The following is a 20,973-nucleotide window of genomic DNA, read 5'->3' as shown; positions in this document are numbered from 1 at the left end:
GACTATTGCAAAAAAAGAGAGAGAGAAAGGCTGCTTTTTTAAAAAGTAATTAAAATACTCAAAAGTAAAAGAAAGAAAAAATTTCTAACCAGAAACAGAAAGGAGAAAAAATAGTAAAAGCCAAAGGAAACAAATGGCCCCAAAAGAAAAATTAAGTAATATGATACAAAGCACTTTGCTTTTCATGATTTCTGACTATTCTTCCCTATCAGAAACTATATTTTATGTTTCTATAGATTACTGCTATTCATCTTTTAGGCAACACATGAAACTTAAAAGAATAGATAGTTTGGTCTAGTGGTTGAGACACCAGCCTAGAAAAGAAGGAGATTGTGAGTTCAGGTCCCACTTTAGCAATGAAATCCAGCTGGGTGACTTTGGGTTAATAACCAGGAAACTCTGAGTTCTAGCTGGGGTGACTCTGGGCCAGTCTCTCCTCTTAGCCCAAAGAGCTTTGGGAAAATAAGGGTAGGATAGTGTATTGGATATGTTCTCCTCCTTGAGTTATTTCTAAAAATAATAAAGGTGGAATTCAAATAAAATAAATATAATGAATATAATGTAATATGGAATCGGATTGTCAGATTTTACCTCTCTGTCAAAATAGAGCTATTTAAAAGGTGAGAAAACAACTTATTATGAGTTTTTTTCCTGTCAGATCAAGATAAGACAGCACAGGTCTTGTAAGGCATGGGAGGGGTAGTAAGTCCAAGAGCAGGAGTCAGGTCCAGATCATCTTTAGATGTTCCTGAAGGTGGCTGGAAGGTAAATCTCTGGAGGAGGTTGGTAAAGAAAAGGAAGAGCTCCATTTTGGCAAAGGTCTCCCCAGCACATACTCTCTGACCTGGAAGAAAACATAGATGGCAAAAAAGATGAGTTTTTTTGGCTTCTTAAACTATTTTACATGGCTTTCCATAGTCACATTGCCTCAAAGGAATAATTATAATCTTAAAGGAAATAATGAATCTTCCTAACTATCCTGTTGCACTGAAACTCTTTCCAGGATAGCTTTTCACATATACAGAGTGATATTACCTGCAGAGAAAGGCATGAATGCATCCCTCTTCACAAATTTTCCTTCGGAGTCAAGAAAATGCTCAGGGTAGAATTCATGAGGTTTCTCCCACTGGGATTCATCATGGAGCACTGATGATAGCAAAGGAATAATTTGCATACCCTAAACAATGAAATTATATAAAGAAGAGTATTTTCCATTTAACACATTGTTGTAGAAATTATTATAATGAAATTTTATGTTTTAATGGTAAAACAATTGACAACATCAGTATAGTTTGAAATAAAAATAATATTCTGAATAAGACATTCATCTTAATAACAAAAAGTCTACCCAATAACAACAATAATTTGCTCTATCTCGCTAAGTCTTTTGTAACATCATTCCATATTTTAACATATTTTCTAAAACAACATGCAATTCCTATTGGTCAGTGTGACCCCTTCTCTATTTTTTAAATTCTTTTTTCTATTATTTTATCGTGAACATCTTTCTCTTCTTTTGATTAATTTTAAAACCAGCTAATATGCCCAAATGCTTCAGTTTCTTTATTAGATGTTCTATACCATTCTGGAGTTCTTGTAGTATCAAAACTAGTAACTTGTGCTTTCTGGGATGTATAAATAGATTTAATTCCTCCAAGAGAATTATCCCGAAAGGCCATATCTTCCACAACTCTGAACATAAAATCCCAGTTCAAATTTTTGAAGGCTTTCTCAGCATCCGAAAAGATCAGAGCTACTGGTTTCTTATTTGGTATTAGACTTACTCCATTATATCCAAAACAATTCTCATATTGTCCCTAAATTGTCCTCTATGTAGAAATCCACATTTATCATCATGAATAAAATACTGTAAAATCTGAAGTTAAATCTTGTTCTTCCTTTGGTAATAAGGCAAATTCATCAAAATCTTTAACGGCAATAAAAACTGATCTTCAAAACATAAATCAATCTTTCAAAAGTTTTATAGCACCATGTATTCTTTCATCTGTTGGGTTTTTAATAAGTAACTGTTCCTTATTCTTTATTTCTGCTTCCAATTCGAGTCTTTTCTTTTGTCGATTCTGTTTATGTTTAGAGTTCATATAAATGAGTACCCCTCTCATATACGCTTTGCTCGCATCCCATACAATTTCAATTGGGGTACCCTTATTCAAGTTCATTTCAAAAAATTCTTTCATCTGTTTTTTAAGTTCTGTTATATTTTTTTCATATCTGAACAAGTTTTCATTTAATCTCCATGACCTTCTCTCAGTCTTTCCCATCTCAATTTCTATCCATACAGAACTATGATCAGTTAAAGTTCTTGGAAATATCTTTGTTCTTTTTGTTTTAACAAGTAAATCATCTGATAACAAGATAAAGTCAATCCTGGAAAAAGATCTATGTCTATCAGAGAAAAAAGTATAGTCCAGTTCTTTTGGATTATGAATTCTCCAGATATCTTTTAGTTCCAAATCTTCTTTCATATCAAAAAAAGTCTGTGGTAGTCTAATCCTTAATTTCGCCAAACTCTTTTTATCTAGTTTAGAATCAATTACTCCATTCCAATCTCCCATTATTAAAATAGATCTGTAATCCCATTGCAATATTTTATTATGTAAAGTCTTATAAAAATGATCCTGTTGTTGATTCGGAGCATAAATTCCAATCAAAAGAATTTGGCCATTTGCTGTGTGCAATTCAATTGCGATAAACCTACCACCTTCATCTGCTTCTATAATTTTAGCAGACAATCTTTTATTTACATAAATAACCACACCATTCTTTTTTTCCGAAGTTGAAGCTATAAAATGTGTTCCTAATTTAGAGTTTATCAGATATTTGTGATCTTGAGTTCGAATATGAGTTTCTTGTAAACAAATTATGTCATTATTAAATTGTCTCAAATATGTAAATAACTTCTTCCTTTTTTGTGGTGAATTTAATCCGTTAACATTCCAGGATAAGAGCCTAATTGTCATCTTGACCTTTCTGAAGCGATGAGCTGCCTTGCCTAGCTTCTTCTGAGGTCTTCGGCCTTGCTCCCCCCATGGCTTCACTTTGTGTGGTGCTTTTAGCTCCCCTTTTATATTGACTTTCTTGTTGTTTTTCTTTTATTTGCTTGGAAATTGCACGAGTTATACACTGGTCTTTAATCTCAGGCATCCGAGCTAGATCCAAAGCAGCATCTCTTGTTAACAGAATTGGGGAAGGTTCTAACAGGGATTCCTCCATAAGGCCTCCTCCTCCTACAGCACCCTGCATTTCCACTAGTTCCATCTGCTTGGACTGTTGTTCCCTCTCATGCTGAGGTTGCTTTTCCTTATCACTTTTTATCTCCAACAATGTAGATGTACGTGAAAGATCAATTTCAAATGCTCTTGGCGGAGCAAGCGGCAACAAATCTACAATATGCGAAGCATAATACGTTTTGTAATGCTAACAAACCGGGGAGATGGTTGGCTTATACCTTAAGGAAGAAGCAGAGTATACGGACTATTGAGAGTATTGATATTGGAGGGAAAGAAATTTCTCAACAAAAACTGATTAAAGAAGTCTTTGTAGATTACTACGCTAAATTATATGCTAAAGATGATATACAGAATGGACTTATAGAAAAATATTTAGAAGAGAAAAGAGTCTCAAAAATTACTAGCCAACAAAAAGAAAGAATGAATTACCCTATAACAGTCGAGGAAATAATCGCAGCAATTAAACAATTGAAAACAGCTAAAGCTCCTGGAACAGATGGATTGACTGCAGTGTATTATAAAACTTTACAAGCAGAAATGGTGGAACAACTTAGAGATTTATTTTGCAATATACAACAAGGGGGCAAAATACCCCCATCATGGAAATCAGCATATATTACTTTGATACCAAAAGAACAAGTAGGTCCTAAAAAACCGGAAAATTACAGACCAATATCTCTTTTAAATAATGACTATAAAATTTATGCAAAAGTTTTAGCCAACAGATTGATGCCAGTAATTCAAGAGGTGATTCACGATGACCAAGCGGGATTTATAGAGGGTAGATACATGAAGGACAATGTAAGGCAAGTTATAGATTTATTGGAATATCTTGAGAAGAATAAACAGATCTCTGCAGTGCTGGTTTTTTTGGATGCGGAGAAGGCCTTTGATAGAGTGGATTGGAATTTTCTACTAAAGACTTTAAGAAAAATGGGATTTGGAGACCAATTTATACAGGCGGTCTCAGCAATTTACCAAGAGCAAAAGGCACAGATTATTATTAATGGAAGTTTGACATCAGAGTTTAATATTGAAAAAGGGACCAGACAAGGCTGTCCGTTATCCCCATTGTTATTTATTTTAACACTAGAAGTCTTGTTGAATACAATACGGGATTCGAATAACTTGAAAGGTATAGTGATAAGGCAAGAGGATTACAGAATAAGGGCATTTGCAGATGATCTGGTTGTTACCCTAACACAGCCGATGGAATCAATAATCCAGATGAAAGACATTATACAAGATTATGGTACAGTATCAGGTTTTAGATTGAATCAGAAAAAAACTAAGATGATAGTTAAAAATATGACACAAGATCGACGACATAAACTTGAAAACAAGGCAGGTTTTGAGATCGTATCAAAGATTAAATATCTAGGAGTTCAGGTTGCAGAATCAAATATTAAATTGTTTCAAAATAACTACGAAGTACTGTGGCGAGTTGTACAGAAAGATATGGAGACGTGGAAAAAACTGCAGCTGTCTTTACTTGGGAGAATAGCAGCAGTTAAGATGAACATTTTGCCAAGATTTCTTTTTTTGTTTCAAATGATTCCGGTGCTTAAAAGTGATAAACAACTGAAAGTCTGGCAAACTGGAGTGAATAAGTTTGTCTGGAACGAGAAAAAACCGAGAGTGAAATTGAAAATTATGCAAGATGTTCCAGAAAGGGGAGGTCTTAAACTTCCAAACCTACAGTTATATTATGAAGCAGCAGCTTTGACTCAAGCAAGCGATTGGTTTGGAAGGAAAAAGACTGGAATACTGAATATAGAAAGTTTTGACCTGGAATTTGGATGGCATGCTTACTTATTTTATGACAACAAAGTGGATAAAGTATTCAAAAGCCATATACTTAGAGACTCTTTGATGAGAGTTTGGAAGAAGCACCGATTCAAATGGGATTATAAAATACCGCTATGGCTGGATCTTGGTCATATTATGTGGAATACAAATATAATGTCACTCGGGGGGAGTTTATACAAAGAGGTTCTTTTTACAGAGGCGGGCAGATGGCAGTTGAAGACATTACAGACACTGTTGGCTGAAGGGATTAACTTAACTTGGCTACAATATAATCAACTACAATTGAGATGGAAAGAGGACCAAAAAACTGGTATTATGTTGCATGAGGAAGAATTGGTTAGACATATAAAAGAGAAAGGTCCAATGCATATTAAAAGGCTTTATAATGTTTTGTTAGAAAGGGATTCAGAAACTGAATTAGTTAAAGATTGTATGATTAAGTGGGCACAAAATTTTGAAGAACCAGTGATGTTGGAAACATGGGAAAAAATTTGGGTTCAGAATGTTAAATTTACACAGTCGCAGAATTTGAGGGAAAACTTTTACAAAATGTTTTATAGATGGCATTTAGATCCTAAGAAATTGTCGTGTATGTACCCTAATGTTCAGCCAAAATGTTGGAGGTGTGATTGTACAGATGCTACATATTATCATATTTGGTGGACCTGTAAGAAAGTTAAGGCTTTTTGGATAAAAATCTGGTGGGTTATGCAGAATGTTTTAAAGAAAAAAATCCAATTTTCTCCACAATTGTTCTTATTGGGTATAGTTAAGGGTTTTACAGTGGATGAAACAAAATTGATTTTGTATATGATTACAGCAGCGAGATTGTTGATAGGCAAATATTGGAAAAATGAAGCTTTGCCCACTGTAGAAGAATGGACTTTGAAGATGGCCAGTTTCGCTGAGATGGCGAAGATTTCAGCATACTTAAAAGATCGCTCACAAGAGACTTATGAATGTGAATGGAAAAAGTGGATAGATTATGTGCAGAACAAATATCAAACTAGGAAGTATCAAATAGCTTTTTATTGATAGTATTATATTATATTAAGATAGAAATATTTGAACTATGTGAAGATGAAAAATGATATGGGGGTTGGGGGGGTTCAAGGTTTTTATATAAAGGGGATAATGATGGGGCATATTCTATGGAAGTCCGGGGGGGAGGGGAGGGTTAGGGGGGGTTAGGGAGGGTGGGTTGGGGAGTTTGGGGTGGGTTAGGGGGGTGAAAATGGGGTGAAAATGTAATTGTAAAACTTTTACAATAAAAAAAAACATAAATCAATCAATCAATCAATCTATCTATCTATCTATCTATCTATCTATCTATCTATCTATCTATCTATCTATCTGTGAAAACTACTCATGCTGTAATCACAAAATCTCTAGAACCATAAAGCCTACATATTTGAAATTTGCCAGTTAGGTTCCTCTTGGCTTCTAGGTGCTCACTAAGAAAGGATTTTTCGAAATGACTATCAAAGCATTAGTATTTCCTATATTATTATAACACGCTCTGATGCTAATTAGTTAGACATTCTACTCCCCCTCCAAACTTGAAAATAACTGGAGAGAATGGGATAGCATAGGACAGGCTTCTGTGGGGAAACTCTGAGGGAGAGAAGGGGCTAGAAAGCCTGAGGGAGAGAAGGGGATAGGATAGGAGACATTTCTGTGGGGCAAGGCTGAGTGAGAGTAGGGGATAGTGTTAGAGAAAATTTATTTCTCTATAGCTGTGCCTATTAATGGCTTTTGGAATGGACAGATACATAAGCCAATCAGAGGGCAGCTAATATGTTTGAATCTCCAGGATCCTACCCTAACTGTCATAGTTAGCAGTATAAAAGGAGATTCTTGTCAGAAACTCTTTGCTCTTCGATCTTCACTCATCTTAGCTATTTGGTCTTAGGTCTTAACTCTTCTAGGATCTTCCGTTAAACAACTGTGGGCAGTTTGGAAGTCTGTTAGAACAGCAGTTCTGGTGGTTTATAATAATATTTCTTCTGAGGAAGAATAGTCATAGATAACATAGCTTAGAGAGTATAGATATAGATATAGATATATAGCTGACAGGATAATTAATGATAGGAACTAAGTACTGTTTATTAATTGTATAGATATTGTTATGTTTTTATTATGTAAATAAAAACATTTACTGTTAAATGATTTAAAGGCTCATTTGTTAAAGTAGAAATTCATAGAGACGGTTCATGGTTCATAGTTCACGGTTCATTGATTTTATTAACCTCCACAACAATGGGTAGCAGAGGATGGTTGTTTGAACCTTATCTCTATCTACTTAACAAATATGCCCACACTAAAGTCTACTAGGAAAGCAAGGGTCTCAACCAGAGCCTTCACCAGGCAAATGGTAACCAAAAGCAGGTTAACAGAACCAAGAGTCAGGGCAAATTTGACTGAAGCGTGTCATGCTTCAATAACTCAGGATGCTAGGATAATGACAGGTTCTAAAGAAAATATGCCGGTTCTAGGTTTCCGGTTACGTCATTGTGTCAAGCAAGATGGGTATGGAGATCGCTCCTGTCCCTTTCTTGTAAACTTTCCAGCCTGGGTGGTTTTCTTTGCTGGCGGGGGTCCCGGAGAGGCGGCCGTAAGCGGAGAGGAGCAGAGAGCACGTGTAGAGTGGCAATCCGACGTGCGAAGGCGAATCTCTCCTGTTACAGGCTGGGAAGACGGCATCAGTAATGGCAGCCCCAAAGCGATGACTACCTATATTGGAAGGGAAACCCGATTGCAGACGAGCAAGGAGCCCTCTTCTAATTAAAATTAGTCTACACTGTGACGGACCTTTGATCTTTTTGATCTCCCTATTGTGAGTGCTGTGGTGGTGGAGGAATGTTCTGAGTGCCCTTTTACGATTGGAGCTAAGACAGGGAAAGCGGCTGCTAGTTTATCACACCATGAACTTCGAGCCATTATTGAATTGTGCTGACTGAAAGAAATATTGGATTTGTATTAGATTGGTGGGAAGTATTGCTGGATGGTTTATTTCCTCCCTCCCCGCTGATAAATTAAGAATTAAGAATTAAGAACAGTGGTCGAACGGACTGATATATCCCTTGGTAGAGAAATACTCTTCTTCCTTCTTTTCTATCATTGGAAGGTGTGTGTGTGGAACAGTACTTTACCTCCCTCTAATGGCAAACTGTAGAATTATATTATATACTGTGCTCTTAGGAGAGAAGAAATTTGAATCTGTTTTGTACTTGATTGTACGTGATTGAATGAATTACCCCCATTGATTATTATCTTTATCGACTAAACTTGACCTGAAGGACTTGGAATATAATATATTTGTTGAATTGACTAACTTAAAAGTTGATTAAGATATATTGAAAGTGATCGGGATTACCCCTATAAACAAGATGTCAAGTGCAACAATTGTAACAACCACAAAATCGGGGAAAAAAGTTTTGACACTCCCAACGGTTGCTACTCCAGCCACACCTACATCATCATCTTCATCATCATCTAAATCTTTGGAGGACCTAGCTGCTGCAGGGAAACCTCCATCGTTATTAAGTCTACAAAATATGCTGCAGGCAATGTATGAGGTGATGACAAAAAATCAAGAAGATATCTCCAAAAATTTAGAGGATTTAACATCAGACCTTAAAGGGGAGCTGGGAGCTGTTAGAAACAATATCAAAATGTTGAACGAGAGGCTGGAAGGTGTTCAGGGGGTGCTGACACAACAGGAGAGTAAAGTTCAAGACATAGAGAAGAGAGTGGGACGATGTGAGGAGAGACTGGATGGAAATGAAAGAGAGCAGCTCTTGGTGAATAGGGCCCTTGAAGAAGAAATTATATTTCTTGAAATGGAAAGATCAGCCTTTTACTTGAGGATACAAAATGTGGTGGAAGAACGGGGGGGGGGGAGCCTTTAAGAGATATTGTGGCGGATATTTTGGCTGGGATTCTGGAGATAACTAAGAAAGATGTCCTGAAGATATAGGTGATGTTTTTCATGTATTTACAAGTTACGCCAGGAGGCAGAGACTTCCGACAGAGGTTCATGTTAGACTATCCAAAAAAGCTCTTAGGGAAGAAGTGATTTTGAAGTCCAGAGACAAAACGGTGACATATAAGGACAAACAATTGATAATACTGAAGCAACTCCCCAGACGGGTATGGAAAATACAATGAAACTATCATTTCTTAACCACTCAATTAAGAAAACACAAAGTATTATACAGGTGGCCATTACCGGAAGGGTTACAATTTATTTGGGCTCCTAAAAAAGTGAGAATTGATAACCTTAGAGATCCCAGAGACTTTTTTATAAGATATTTGAACCCTTTAGAGGAGGATGTGGGAGAAGAGTCAGAGGGGAAGAGTGGGGAAGAATTATTAGAGGAGGAAGAGAGAGGGGAACCAGAACAGCTAGGTGGGAGAAAGAAAGGAAGAGGACAGATGCAGATACAGGCAGAAATAGGAGCCGAGGGACTAAACCAGAGAGAAACAAGACAAACAAAAAAGAAACTCCAAGTAGAAGGCAAGTAAGGGCAACAGAAGGGAGAAGGGATGGGGGAGGAAATTCAATTATTGTCAGTTAACATCAATGGGCTGAATAGCCCGAATAAGAGAAAAAAGATATTTAATAAATTAATAAAAGCATGTTTGAATATTATATGCCTTCAAGAAGTACACGTGAAAAGAGATCATCTTTATTTACTGAATCATACCAAATTGGGTCAATTATATACATCTTTAGCGGAAACTAAAAAAAGAGGAGTAGCAATTTATGTTCAAAAGAGGAGTAGCAATTTATGTTCATATAAACTCGAGACTAATTTTTGCAGATGAAGAAGGGAGACTTTTGATGATCGAAGTAGAAATTTGTGGTAAAAAATGCCTATTGGTTTGTATTTATGCACCTAATGGGAACCAAAAAGTTTTTTTTTCAGAATCTTTATAGTAAATTGGTAGAATTTGATTACTCACATATTTGTGTAGTGGGGGACTTCAACGCCATAGATGATAAGGATAAAGATTATATATCCAGAAATAAGAATCAGGAGGGAAAAAAGATCAGCAAAGAAAAGATTGCCTACTATCTGTCATCAAATACAAGAGGAATTTGAATTTAGAGACATTTGGAGGGAAAAACATCTGGAAGATAGACAGTACACATATTTCTCAGCCAGGCACTCATCTTGGTCGCGGATAGAAGCGGTTTGGATGTCAGGGGAACTGAGGCAGGGAACACAGAAAGTAGAAATAGGTATCAATGAGTGGGCAGACCATAATCCACTATGGATAACATGGGGAGGTTTGAAAATAAGGCCCAGGTGGAGAATGGATGTAAGGGTCCTCAAACATGAACAATTCTTAAGTTATTTAAAGGAGGAGATGGATTTTTTCTTTCAGGAAAATAATAAGGAAGATGCAAACTTTTTAAATATCTGGGAAACAGTTAAAGCAGTGTTTCGGGGTTTAGTGATAAACTATATAGCTGGGAAACGGAAGAAGGAGAGGGCTAAACAAGATAAATTATTAGAAGACTTGACAAAAAGTGAGGCTATGTTGCAACAGGACCCAAACAATAGAAAACTCAATATGAATTTGAAATTAGTACGACATCAAATTAACTTATTAGACCAAGAGGACTTAGAAAAAAAAATTAGGTGGATGAAACAACGACAATTTGAAAACGCAGATAAACAGGGAAGATGGCTCACATACCGATTAAAAAAAGAAAAGGAAAGGAGTAGAATTCATAATTTGAGAGATGGGAATGGTGAATGGATTACAGGGAAAGAAGGGAAGAAAAGAATAGCGCAGAAATTTTATACCCATCTATATAGAAAAGAGGATAAGTCTGAGCAGGAAATAAATATTTAGAAGAATCTGATCTACCCAAAATATCGGATATGTCTAGGGAAATACTGGACAGGGAGATAACTGAAGGGGAAATTGAAAGGGTTATGGGAAAACAAAAAACAGGAAAGACTCCCGGTACAGATGGCCTCCCAATAGAATATTATAAGGCACTTTGGGAAGTCTTAAGCTCTTATATGACAGAACTATTTAATGGGGTAATCCGGGAGGGACAGATTCCGAATTCCTGGTCAGAAGCATTAATAACCCTCTTGCCGAAGGAAAGCAGTGACTTATCCCTGATCCAGAATTATAGACTATTTCGCTCCTTAATGCAGATTACAAATTATTTGTGGCAGTACTAGCAGAAAGATTAAAAGGCTTTCTAAGTCAATTTATACATGAAGATCAAAACGGTTTCCTACCTTGTAGGCAGATTAGAGATAATGTGAGAATAATTATGAACGTCTTGGAACATTATGAAACCCATATTGATAAACAATTGGCTTTGGTCTTTGTGGATGCGCAAAAGGCCTTTGATCAAGTGAGTTGGAGTTTTTTAGTGGGTTTATTACAACACATGCAATTTGGGGAAAGGTTTATTCAGGCAATTTGTTCAATCTATTCGAAGCAGTCTGCTAAAATTCTGATTAATGGAGATGTTTCTGAACAAATCTGCATTGAGAAAGGAACTAGACAGGGGTGCCCGCTCTCTCCATTGCTATTTATTTTAACATTAGAACCTTTATTGAGAGAAATTAGGCGTAATTCGGGGATAAAAGGATTGCATATTAAAAACCAACAATATAAGGTACAAGCATACGCTGATGACCTAGTATTTATATTGGAAGACCCCATTTTATCAGGTCCGAATTTGATTTATGAATTAGGAAAATATGGAAATGTAGCGGGCTTAAAAGTAAACAAGGAAAAAACTAAGGTTATCATTAAAAATTTGACAACAAAGCAGGGGAAGGAATTAGAAGCGAATTTGGGATTCCAAATTGTCAATAAATTACAATATCTAGGTATTATATTATCAGCTAAATGCACAACAATTAAAGAAGATAATTATTTGAAATTACTCCAACGAACAGAACAGGATTTAGAGAAATGGAAGAACCTTCAGACATCTCTATTAGGTAGGATCGCGATTATAAAATCCTATATCCTCCCAAAATGGACATATCTATTTTATACAGCACCAGCTAGACTAGACAATAACTTTTTCAAAAAGTTAAATCAATGTGTCCTTAAATTTATCTGGCAAAATAAAAAGCCCAGAATTAAACTTAAAATGCTTCAAGAGGTGAAAGAAAGAGGGGGATTTGGTTTACCAAAATGGGAATATTATTATCAGGCTGCAAATTTAGGGAATGGATCCTGCTGAGAAGAAGACAGTTGTTGATTCTGGAAGGTTCAGGGCTACAACAGGGTTGGCACTATTTTCTTTGGCAAGATAAGGTTAAAAACATATGAGTTTTTCAGGGCATTATGTAAGGAATATCCTAATTGATACATGGAGGAAAGTTAAGGGTAAACTCTACTTTTCGACTCCTTCTTGGTTGGTCCCATTAGAAGCTACAACATATAGTTCGCTTTACAATAAAGAAAAACACCTATCCTATCGGGAATTGTTGGATGCCCAAGGCTACTTAAAAACAAGAACTGAGTTAGAGCTTCAAGGAATAAAATTGGATTGGTGGTCCTATGCCCAGATCAGCTCTAAATATAAGAAAGACAAGGAAAAAAGTGGTATAGATATGACCCAGCAAGAAATAGATAGTATTATATTAGGAAAGGAGGAAAGAATATTATCTAAGATCTATAAATTCTTAATAACTTATTGGATAGGGGATGAGATTGTTAAAGATTCAATGATTGCCTGGAGGAGAAATACTGGTTACTCAATTGAATTGATAAAATGGGAAGAAATTTGGACGAAACAATTGAAATTTCTGATGGCAACCACTTACAAAGAAAACTTGTATAAGATGGTGTATAGATGGCATCTCCCTCCTGCTCGATTAGCCAGAATGTTTCCAGGACTCTCCCCAAATTGTTGGAAGTGTGGGGAGATAGGTACTTATTATCATGTATGGTGGACCTTCCCTAACGCAATCGAAATTTGGAGACTTATACAGAGGTGGATATTAGAAATCACGGGATATAAATTACAATTGAAACCAGAATATTATTTATTAAATATTAGGCCAGATAAGATAGGCACGAATATATGGTGTCTGATTACATATATCACAACCGCAGCAAGAATATGTTTTGCTCAACATTGGAAGGGGAAAGACCTACCAGCTGAAGATTTGAATCGAATCGAATATGCGGAAGCTGACAGGTTAACAAAAATTTTGAGAGATCAAAAGGACTCCGTATATTTTCGATGTTGGGACCAATGGTATACCTGGTTGAATAATAGAATAAAAAAGGATAAGGTTAGTGTAGATTTTATTTTTTATTTGTATATCTTGACTGAAGTTAATATATTGTGTAAAGTTCCCATCGTGATCTGTGTGTGAATAAATATTTTGCTGTAAATAAGTAAATAAAAAAAAAATTTAAAAAGAAAGAAAATATGCTGGTTCTAGAAAGCCTCGCCGTCGCAAGTGACAGCAATCCGCCTGCAGATGTTGAGAGAAAAAGGACACCACTTCTGACATCAAATTTAAATTCTGTAGACATGGAAGAAATGAGGTCTGCAATATTACAAGCATTCGGCTTGCAGGCACCAAGCGAAGACCCGGTGGCAGATCTCACTGCACTACTTCAAATAACAAAAATGGCACCAAGCCAGTTCCTAATTGAAACTGGACAAAATAAAATGGCATCACATGTCAAACTGTCAGCTACCGGCAACCTGCAATGCCAAACGGGCACCGGCATTGAAGACACACAATTGGCAGCATATAATGCTGCGGTGACACAAGTGAACAGCCAGCTGAAGAGCTACCTCTGCCGGCATCAGCGACACCGCTGGTCCCAGCTGTGCCGAGCATGACACCGGCACTGGCCAAATGGGTCTGGGCCCAGGTGACCAGCCTGGTTATGGCGGCCCAAGCAAAAATGACAAGAAGCTCGCCTACCAAGGTTGAGATAGAAGAGGCAGCGGACTTCCGGAGGCGACCTCAGCGCGTTAGGGACAAAAGGGACGGCGCTCCGTTCCTGAGTCTCTAACAATCCCACATCTGGAGCCGAAATAGGCACTATCGATCTCGGAGGGATTGATAGTTTAAAAGGGAACGTCTTAGGACCTCGGAGGAGACCGCAACTCCCTCGAAGGTACAAGACAAACCCTTAATCCAGAGTGAGGAAAAACCAGCCTTTCGAGACTGGCCGGAGGTGCTGATAACTCCGTGAGTGGGAAGCAAAGATTGAAAAAAGAAAAGAAGTCATCAACAGAGAACTTTAACCTAAAAAACCCCAAAAAGCATTTGATGAAGAAGCAGACGCTGGTGGCAGAGATACTGGGAAAAGACATTAGACAAGCGGCGGCAGAAAAGATCGAGCGGATTGGAGCCATTTTGAACAGAGATGACAGCACAAAAACTTTGAACAGCCGAGAGAAAAGAGAGAGCGACAAGAATTGCGGAGGATTTAACTCCGATATAACCGGATTTTATTGGGGTGGACTGGATCAAGAGGACTAAACTGAGAATAAGAATAAGAACAGATCTTGCGAGATTGAAGGAAATAAAGAGAGAGTGAGGAGACTGGTGTGCCGGAGATCGGAAGGAAATAAAGAGAGAGTGAGGAGAGCGGTGTGTCAGAGATCGGAAGGAGGATTCTGGACGGACTTCTAAAAACTGATTGCATTGGACTCTATTGGCTTCGGCCGGGCAGATTGGATTAAATTGGAAAACCGAGTGTGAAATAGACTGAGGAGAGCAGTGTGCCGGAGATCGGAAGGAGGATTGTACTTTGAGCGGACTTTTAGAAGCTACCAATATTTTCACCATTTCCACTGGCACTCTTCTAAAAAACTGGGATATATAACGATCTAACCGTTAAATATCGAACTATTTAACTATTGAACCACTGAAACAACTGGTGAACAAACGGACAATATAGCTATTAATGGTCTGGCTTAATCTTATCATAATATATTAGAACGCAATAGAATTGAAAAGAATATTTAATAATTTAGTAGTTTTTCTTTCTTCTTTTTTCTGTTGGTGACTATATAAGAATAAGTTGATTATAATAATAACAAGTTGATCACTCAAACAACCATAGAGTACTACATGTGTGATAAATATTGATTGAAAGCTAATTAATTTAAACAATTTAATACAGTTATAACAATTAAGATAACTAGCAATATAAATTGATATAGAATTGATTTTAGAATTACTACAAATACTGCTAGTGAAATAGATCTTTTAACTTGCAATTAATTTAAGAATAAGGTAATTTATGAATTGCTAGAAACGTGCCCTTTCCCCGCTGTTTTCCCCATTTCTACCTTCCCTCCCCCTGCTTTTCTCTTCTTTCTATATATATTATTATATTGCTGATTGCTGATTAGAAGTATTTCCACTAATATTAATCCCAATAATAACGTTTCATTTAAGCCATTAACATAAAATAGGCAATACATAATTATATGAAATTGTGGACAAGACTAACACGTACAATAGACGTGGCTACTTCAAGTATATCAACTACTATTAAAACAACCAAAAAGGTACCCCAAACTCAAACACTACTAGTGGCCTCCCCAGTACAGCAAAAGACGGGAGAAGAAAAGACCAATACTATCATAGGCATGCAGAATATACAGGCTGCCCTCACAATGATACAAGAGGGAATGAAAAGGATGGAAGATAAGATGACGCTAAATCACGATGAAACAAGAAAAAACCATGAACAATTGCGACTGGATGTAGGAGAAATTAAAGATGACATCAGAAATATAGATGAGAAGATAGTGAAAATCCAGCAAAATATCATAGAAAATGAACAGAGAATACATAAAGTGGAGGAAAAAACAGAAGCTACAGCCTTGAGGCTGGAGAGGATGGAGAACCAACAAACGATGAGGAGCCGGGACACTGAAGATGCACTCACGTTTCTTGAAATGGAAAAGGCATCCTTCTTCCTTAGATTCCAAAATATAGAAGAACAGAGAGATGAAGACCTGGGCGAGATTATGATCGAAATACTGGCAAAGGCAACACACAAAGATAAGGACGAAATTAGAAATGGAATTGATGAAATTTACAGAACTTTTCCAAATTATGCAAGGAGAAACAAACTCCCCAAAGAAGTCCATATTAGGTTTACAAAAAAAACAATGAGAGAAGAAATATATAGAAGAATGAGAGAGGAGACAGTTATGTACAAAGGGAGGGAAGTTCTAACATTGAAACAAGTACCGAGAAGAGCCAGAGACAGGAGAAGAGACTACAATTTCTTAAGTAGACAACTGAATAAACTCAAGATAAAATTTAGATGGCTCATACCGGAAGGCCTACTTATTTCATGGGAAGGAAGGAAAATCAGAATAGATACAATAGAAAAAGCTCAAGACTTTATGGACCAATATCTAGGAAATGAAGGAGAACAGGAAAGCAGAGATAGTAGAGAAGAACATAACCCAAGTGACCAAGAGACACAAATGACAAACAAGGAAGACAAAGAACAAAAGAAGGGAAGGTTGGAGAAGGAGGAAACAGTGGGGATCTCACAAAAAGTTACAAGAAACACAACAAAGCTCAAAATAACAGACAAATAAACACTAGCAGAAATGGAAGAAGAAATAAAGCTCATTTCCATAAATATAAATGGTTTAAACTCACCAAGCAAAAGACATCAAATGTTTACAAGGTTGCAAAAATTAGAGGCAGACATAATTACATTACAAGAAGTACACATAAGAAAACAACAGAAAAAACTACTTGAAAATAAAAAATTAGGAGTAATATATACATCTTTAGGAGATTGCAAAAAAAGGGGAGTGGTAACATATATTAGAGATCATATAAGATCTAAACTGATTTACACTGATAAAGAAGGCCGAGTCTTAATGGTAGAACTAAAATTGGAAATAAAAACAATATTGTTAGTAGCTATTTACGCTCCAAATGGAAACCAATTAGATTTTTACAAAAAATTACATGACAAACTAAAGGAGTTGGACTACGAAAATGTATGCATTGTCGGCGACTTTAACGCGATAGTAAACTTACGAGAAGATTACCACAGCACTAGGAAGAATAAAATTAAAAGGAAGACATTGCCACAAACATTCAAAGATTTAGTACAAGAAATGAGCCTACACGACACCTGGCGAGAAATAAATACCAAAACAAAACAATATACATATTTCTCGGGCCCACATCAATCGTGGTCCAGGCTGGATATGGCTTGGATGACACCTCAACTAAGTAAAGAAACACACGAAGTAGAAATTATGTCTAGTATATGGGCCGATCACAATCCTTTCAAAATAGTCTGGAAAGGTTTCCGAAAACAGAAGAGATGGAAAATGAACACAAGTATAATAAAGGAAAAAGAATATCAGCAAATGATAGAAAAGGAAATCAAGATATTTCTACAAATAAATACAAAAGACACAACATCATTACAAAACCTATGGGATACCACGAAAACCTATATTAGAGGCCTAACTATTGCATATATGGCAAGAAAGAAAAAGGAGAAACAAAGAATCAGAAATGAATTATTGGAAGAAATTAAGACAGAGGAACTTAAATTACAACAACAGCCCAACAACACGAGTGTGCTACAAAAGCTAAATTTGGCCAAACATAAATTGAATCTAACCACAAAAACTGAATTGGCACAGAAAATAAGAATGGTAAAACAAAATAATTTTGAACATGCTAATAAAACTGGACGCTGGTTAGCATATAAGCTAAAAAAGCAAACAGAAAAAAGAATTATACACCAACTCCAAGACGAATCAGGAATTCTTTACCACACACATCTGGAGAAGAAAAACATAGCCAAAAATTTTTTTCAAAAACTTTATTGCCAGGAAGAGGTCCCGGAAGACCAAATAAAAAAATACCTCCAAAAAACCAATCTTATGCACTTCACAGAAGATCACAGAGAGATGTTAAACCGGCCCATAACAATGCTGGAACTAATGGAAGCCCGCAAAAAACAAAAGAACAATAAGACTCCAGGACTGGATGGAATTCCTACTGAATTCTATAAACTTTGTCAACAATCGATAGACCAAATACTGTTACAAGTTTTTAACGAAGCACTACTGATAGCAGAAATTCCAAAATCTTGGACAGAAACTATTATTACATTAATACACAAAGAAGACTCAGATCCGACGCAAATTAAAAATTACAGACCAATTTCATTACTCAACGTGGACTATAAGCTATTCATGTCAATACTAGCTCAGAGACTCAAAGCAATAATACATAACTATATACATCCAGACCAAAACGGTTTCATACCTAAAAGACAAATAAAGAATAATTTGAGAATGATTATAAATATTCTGGAATACTATGATCAGAAGATAGACAGAGAAATGGCCATAATCTCCCTTGATGCCCAGAAGGCCTTCGACAATTTGAATTGGTCTTTTTTCACAAAACAACTTGAACTAATGAACTGTGGAGAGAAATTTCATAATCTGATTAAAAAAATTTATTCCCAACAAACAGCAAAAATCTCAATAAACGGTGACATGACACAAATTTTTGATATTCAGAAAGGAGTACGACAAGGATGTCCCATGTCACCGCTAATATTTATAATAGCATTGGAGGTATTATTAAACGAAATAAGGAACGAGGAAGAAATCAAAGGACTCAAGATCCGGGGAGAGGAGTACAAATTGCTCGCCTTTGCAGACGACGTAATTTTCAATTTGGAAAACCCAAGACGATCTGGACCCAGACTGATGTCGATGATAGAACAATACGGGGAAGTCGCGGGCCTCAAAATAAACAAACAAAAACCAAAACTAATGACGAAAAATATGACCCAGACTCAGAGATCGGAATTAGAAGAAGAATTAGGAATCCAATTAGTAAAGAAGATAAAATATTTAGGTATTTGGCTGACGGCGAAAGCAACCACGATCAAATAAGACAATTACACGAAATTACTAAAAGAAATTAAAAAAGACCTGGAAATCTGGAACAGGCTACAATTGTCATTGATGGGCAGAATCAGTTCAATTAAAATGAATATATTACCGAGGGTACTATATCTATACCAGGTAGTACCATTACATCCAGGAAGGGACTTCTTCAAAAATCTCAACAAAATTACAATGACCTATATATGGCAGGGAAAGAAGGCCAGAATTAAGATTAAAGCGCTACAAGACACACGAGACAGAGGAGGCCTTGCAGTACCAGACTGGGAGCTATATTATAAAGCAGCCAGATTGACCTGGATCAAAGAATGGATGAGATTAGATGACAAAAGAATGTTATATCTAGAAGGCTTTGATCTCATACGAGGATGGCACGCGTTCCTATGGGATGGACCAGACAAACAACACATGTACTTCCAAAGACACATAATTCGGGCCTCACTCTTCAAGATTTGGCAGGGAATTAAGAAAACTTATTATACTAAAATACCAAAATGGTGGTCCCCGATGGAGGCATTGATATTTCTAAATACCCTTGAAATCGGAAAGATGATGAGATACCAAGATTTACTGAATCATGAAGGAGAACTCACTCCAAGACATCAACTCCAAAATGGCGATATAAATATTGATTGGTGGCACTACACTCAAATACACTCAAGATACAATGCGGATAAAATCAAATATGGAATTGCAAAAGATCTGAACGAACTGGACAGAATTTTATTAGGAGCAGACCAGAAAATGATTACTAAAACATATAACTACCTTTTGAGAGACAAATTAATAGAAGAAACAGTTAAACATAATATGACAATGTGGGCCAGGGACATAGGACATAATATTAAATTGGCAGACTGGGAGAAATTATGGAAGCAGAACATAAAAATGACAAGAGCCACATCTTACAAGGAGAACCTCATTAAGATGTTTTATAGATGGCACTTACCACCAGCCCGACTTGCCAAAATACACCCAAACACTTCGGCGTTGTGTTGGAAATGTAAATCAAAAAAGGGGACATATTATCACACTTGGTGGAAATGTAGGAAAGCCCAACACTATTGGCAAGATATAAAAAATATTATCGAAGAAATAACGAACATTCAAATAGAAAACAGTCCAGAATTTTTTCTATTTGGCATGATAACGGCACAACATCTTAAGGAAACGAAATATCTCATCATACATATCTTGACAGCAGCAAGACTACTGTTCGCGCAAAACTGGAAATCAGACCAACTCCCATCCAAAGACAAAATCGTTGCAAAGATAACAGAGTGTGCTGAAATGGACAGATTGACGCTGGAACTCCAGGAAAAGGAAGAAAGCGAATACTATCTTGTATGGCACCAATGGTATCAATGGCTGGAAAGGAAAATCAGCAAAAATGTAGAGGACAGAAATTAGGGTAAAGACTTTCACAAGGAGATGAACCCATAAGAAATGTAAATTTGTAGTGAAAAGTTATAACATTGGAATTAGACATTTAATAATTACTCTTTATTAAACTATATAAGCTCAATGACATATATTCTGTTGATGACAAAAGCGTAAATGTAAAATGTTAGGTGGGTTTGTAGGTGGTGGGTTTTTTGTTTGTCTTTGTATTGTATTGTCTTTATATCTGTGTTTATATTTTAATAATAAAAAAAATTAAACAAAAAACAAAAAACAAAATATTGACAGCGGACTTCGGATCCAACTTCCAGCTCCCTCACAACTACAATGCAAAAGCAGCCCGACCCGACACCCTTCTGACGACTACAGCCCGCTACTTACCTACTTCCATAATGGCGGACTCTTCTGCAGCATATCCAGTCTTCGGGGCCATTTCCGGGACAACTACAGTTGAGGCTGAGGTCCCAGAGGCAGGCCCGAGGCCTTCTGCTGAGGAGCAGACAAAGAGATCTTCACTCCTCGGCTTCCCAAAGAAAATGAGCCGCGCGCCTACGCAGTTCA

At 36.6% G+C, this 20,973-nt stretch overlaps 1 protein-coding gene across 1 annotated transcript in view; it reads right to left on the bottom strand.

The window, feature by feature from the left end:
• Positions 1-659: 659 nt before the first annotated feature.
• LOC139309039 (cytochrome P450 2K1-like) overlaps positions 660-20,973 on the bottom strand; it is a 63,459-nt gene continuing 43,145 nt past the window's right edge. The window contains exons 8-9 of the mRNA XM_070933102.1: positions 1,036-1,177; positions 660-844 (exon numbers count right to left, since the gene is read on the bottom strand). Of these exons, the coding sequence (XP_070789203.1) occupies positions 660-844; positions 1,036-1,177 (327 nt within the window). The remainder of the gene's footprint in view (positions 845-1,035; positions 1,178-20,973) is intronic.

The sequence above is a fragment of the Pituophis catenifer genome, unplaced genomic scaffold, assembly GCF_029215685.1.
Source record: "Pituophis catenifer annectens isolate HBS135680 unplaced genomic scaffold, rPitCat1.0.hap2 SCAF_1, whole genome shotgun sequence".
NCBI classification, from domain to species: domain Eukaryota; kingdom Metazoa; phylum Chordata; class Lepidosauria; order Squamata; family Colubridae; genus Pituophis; species Pituophis catenifer.
This window is presented reverse-complemented; position numbering and strand designations above follow the sequence as displayed.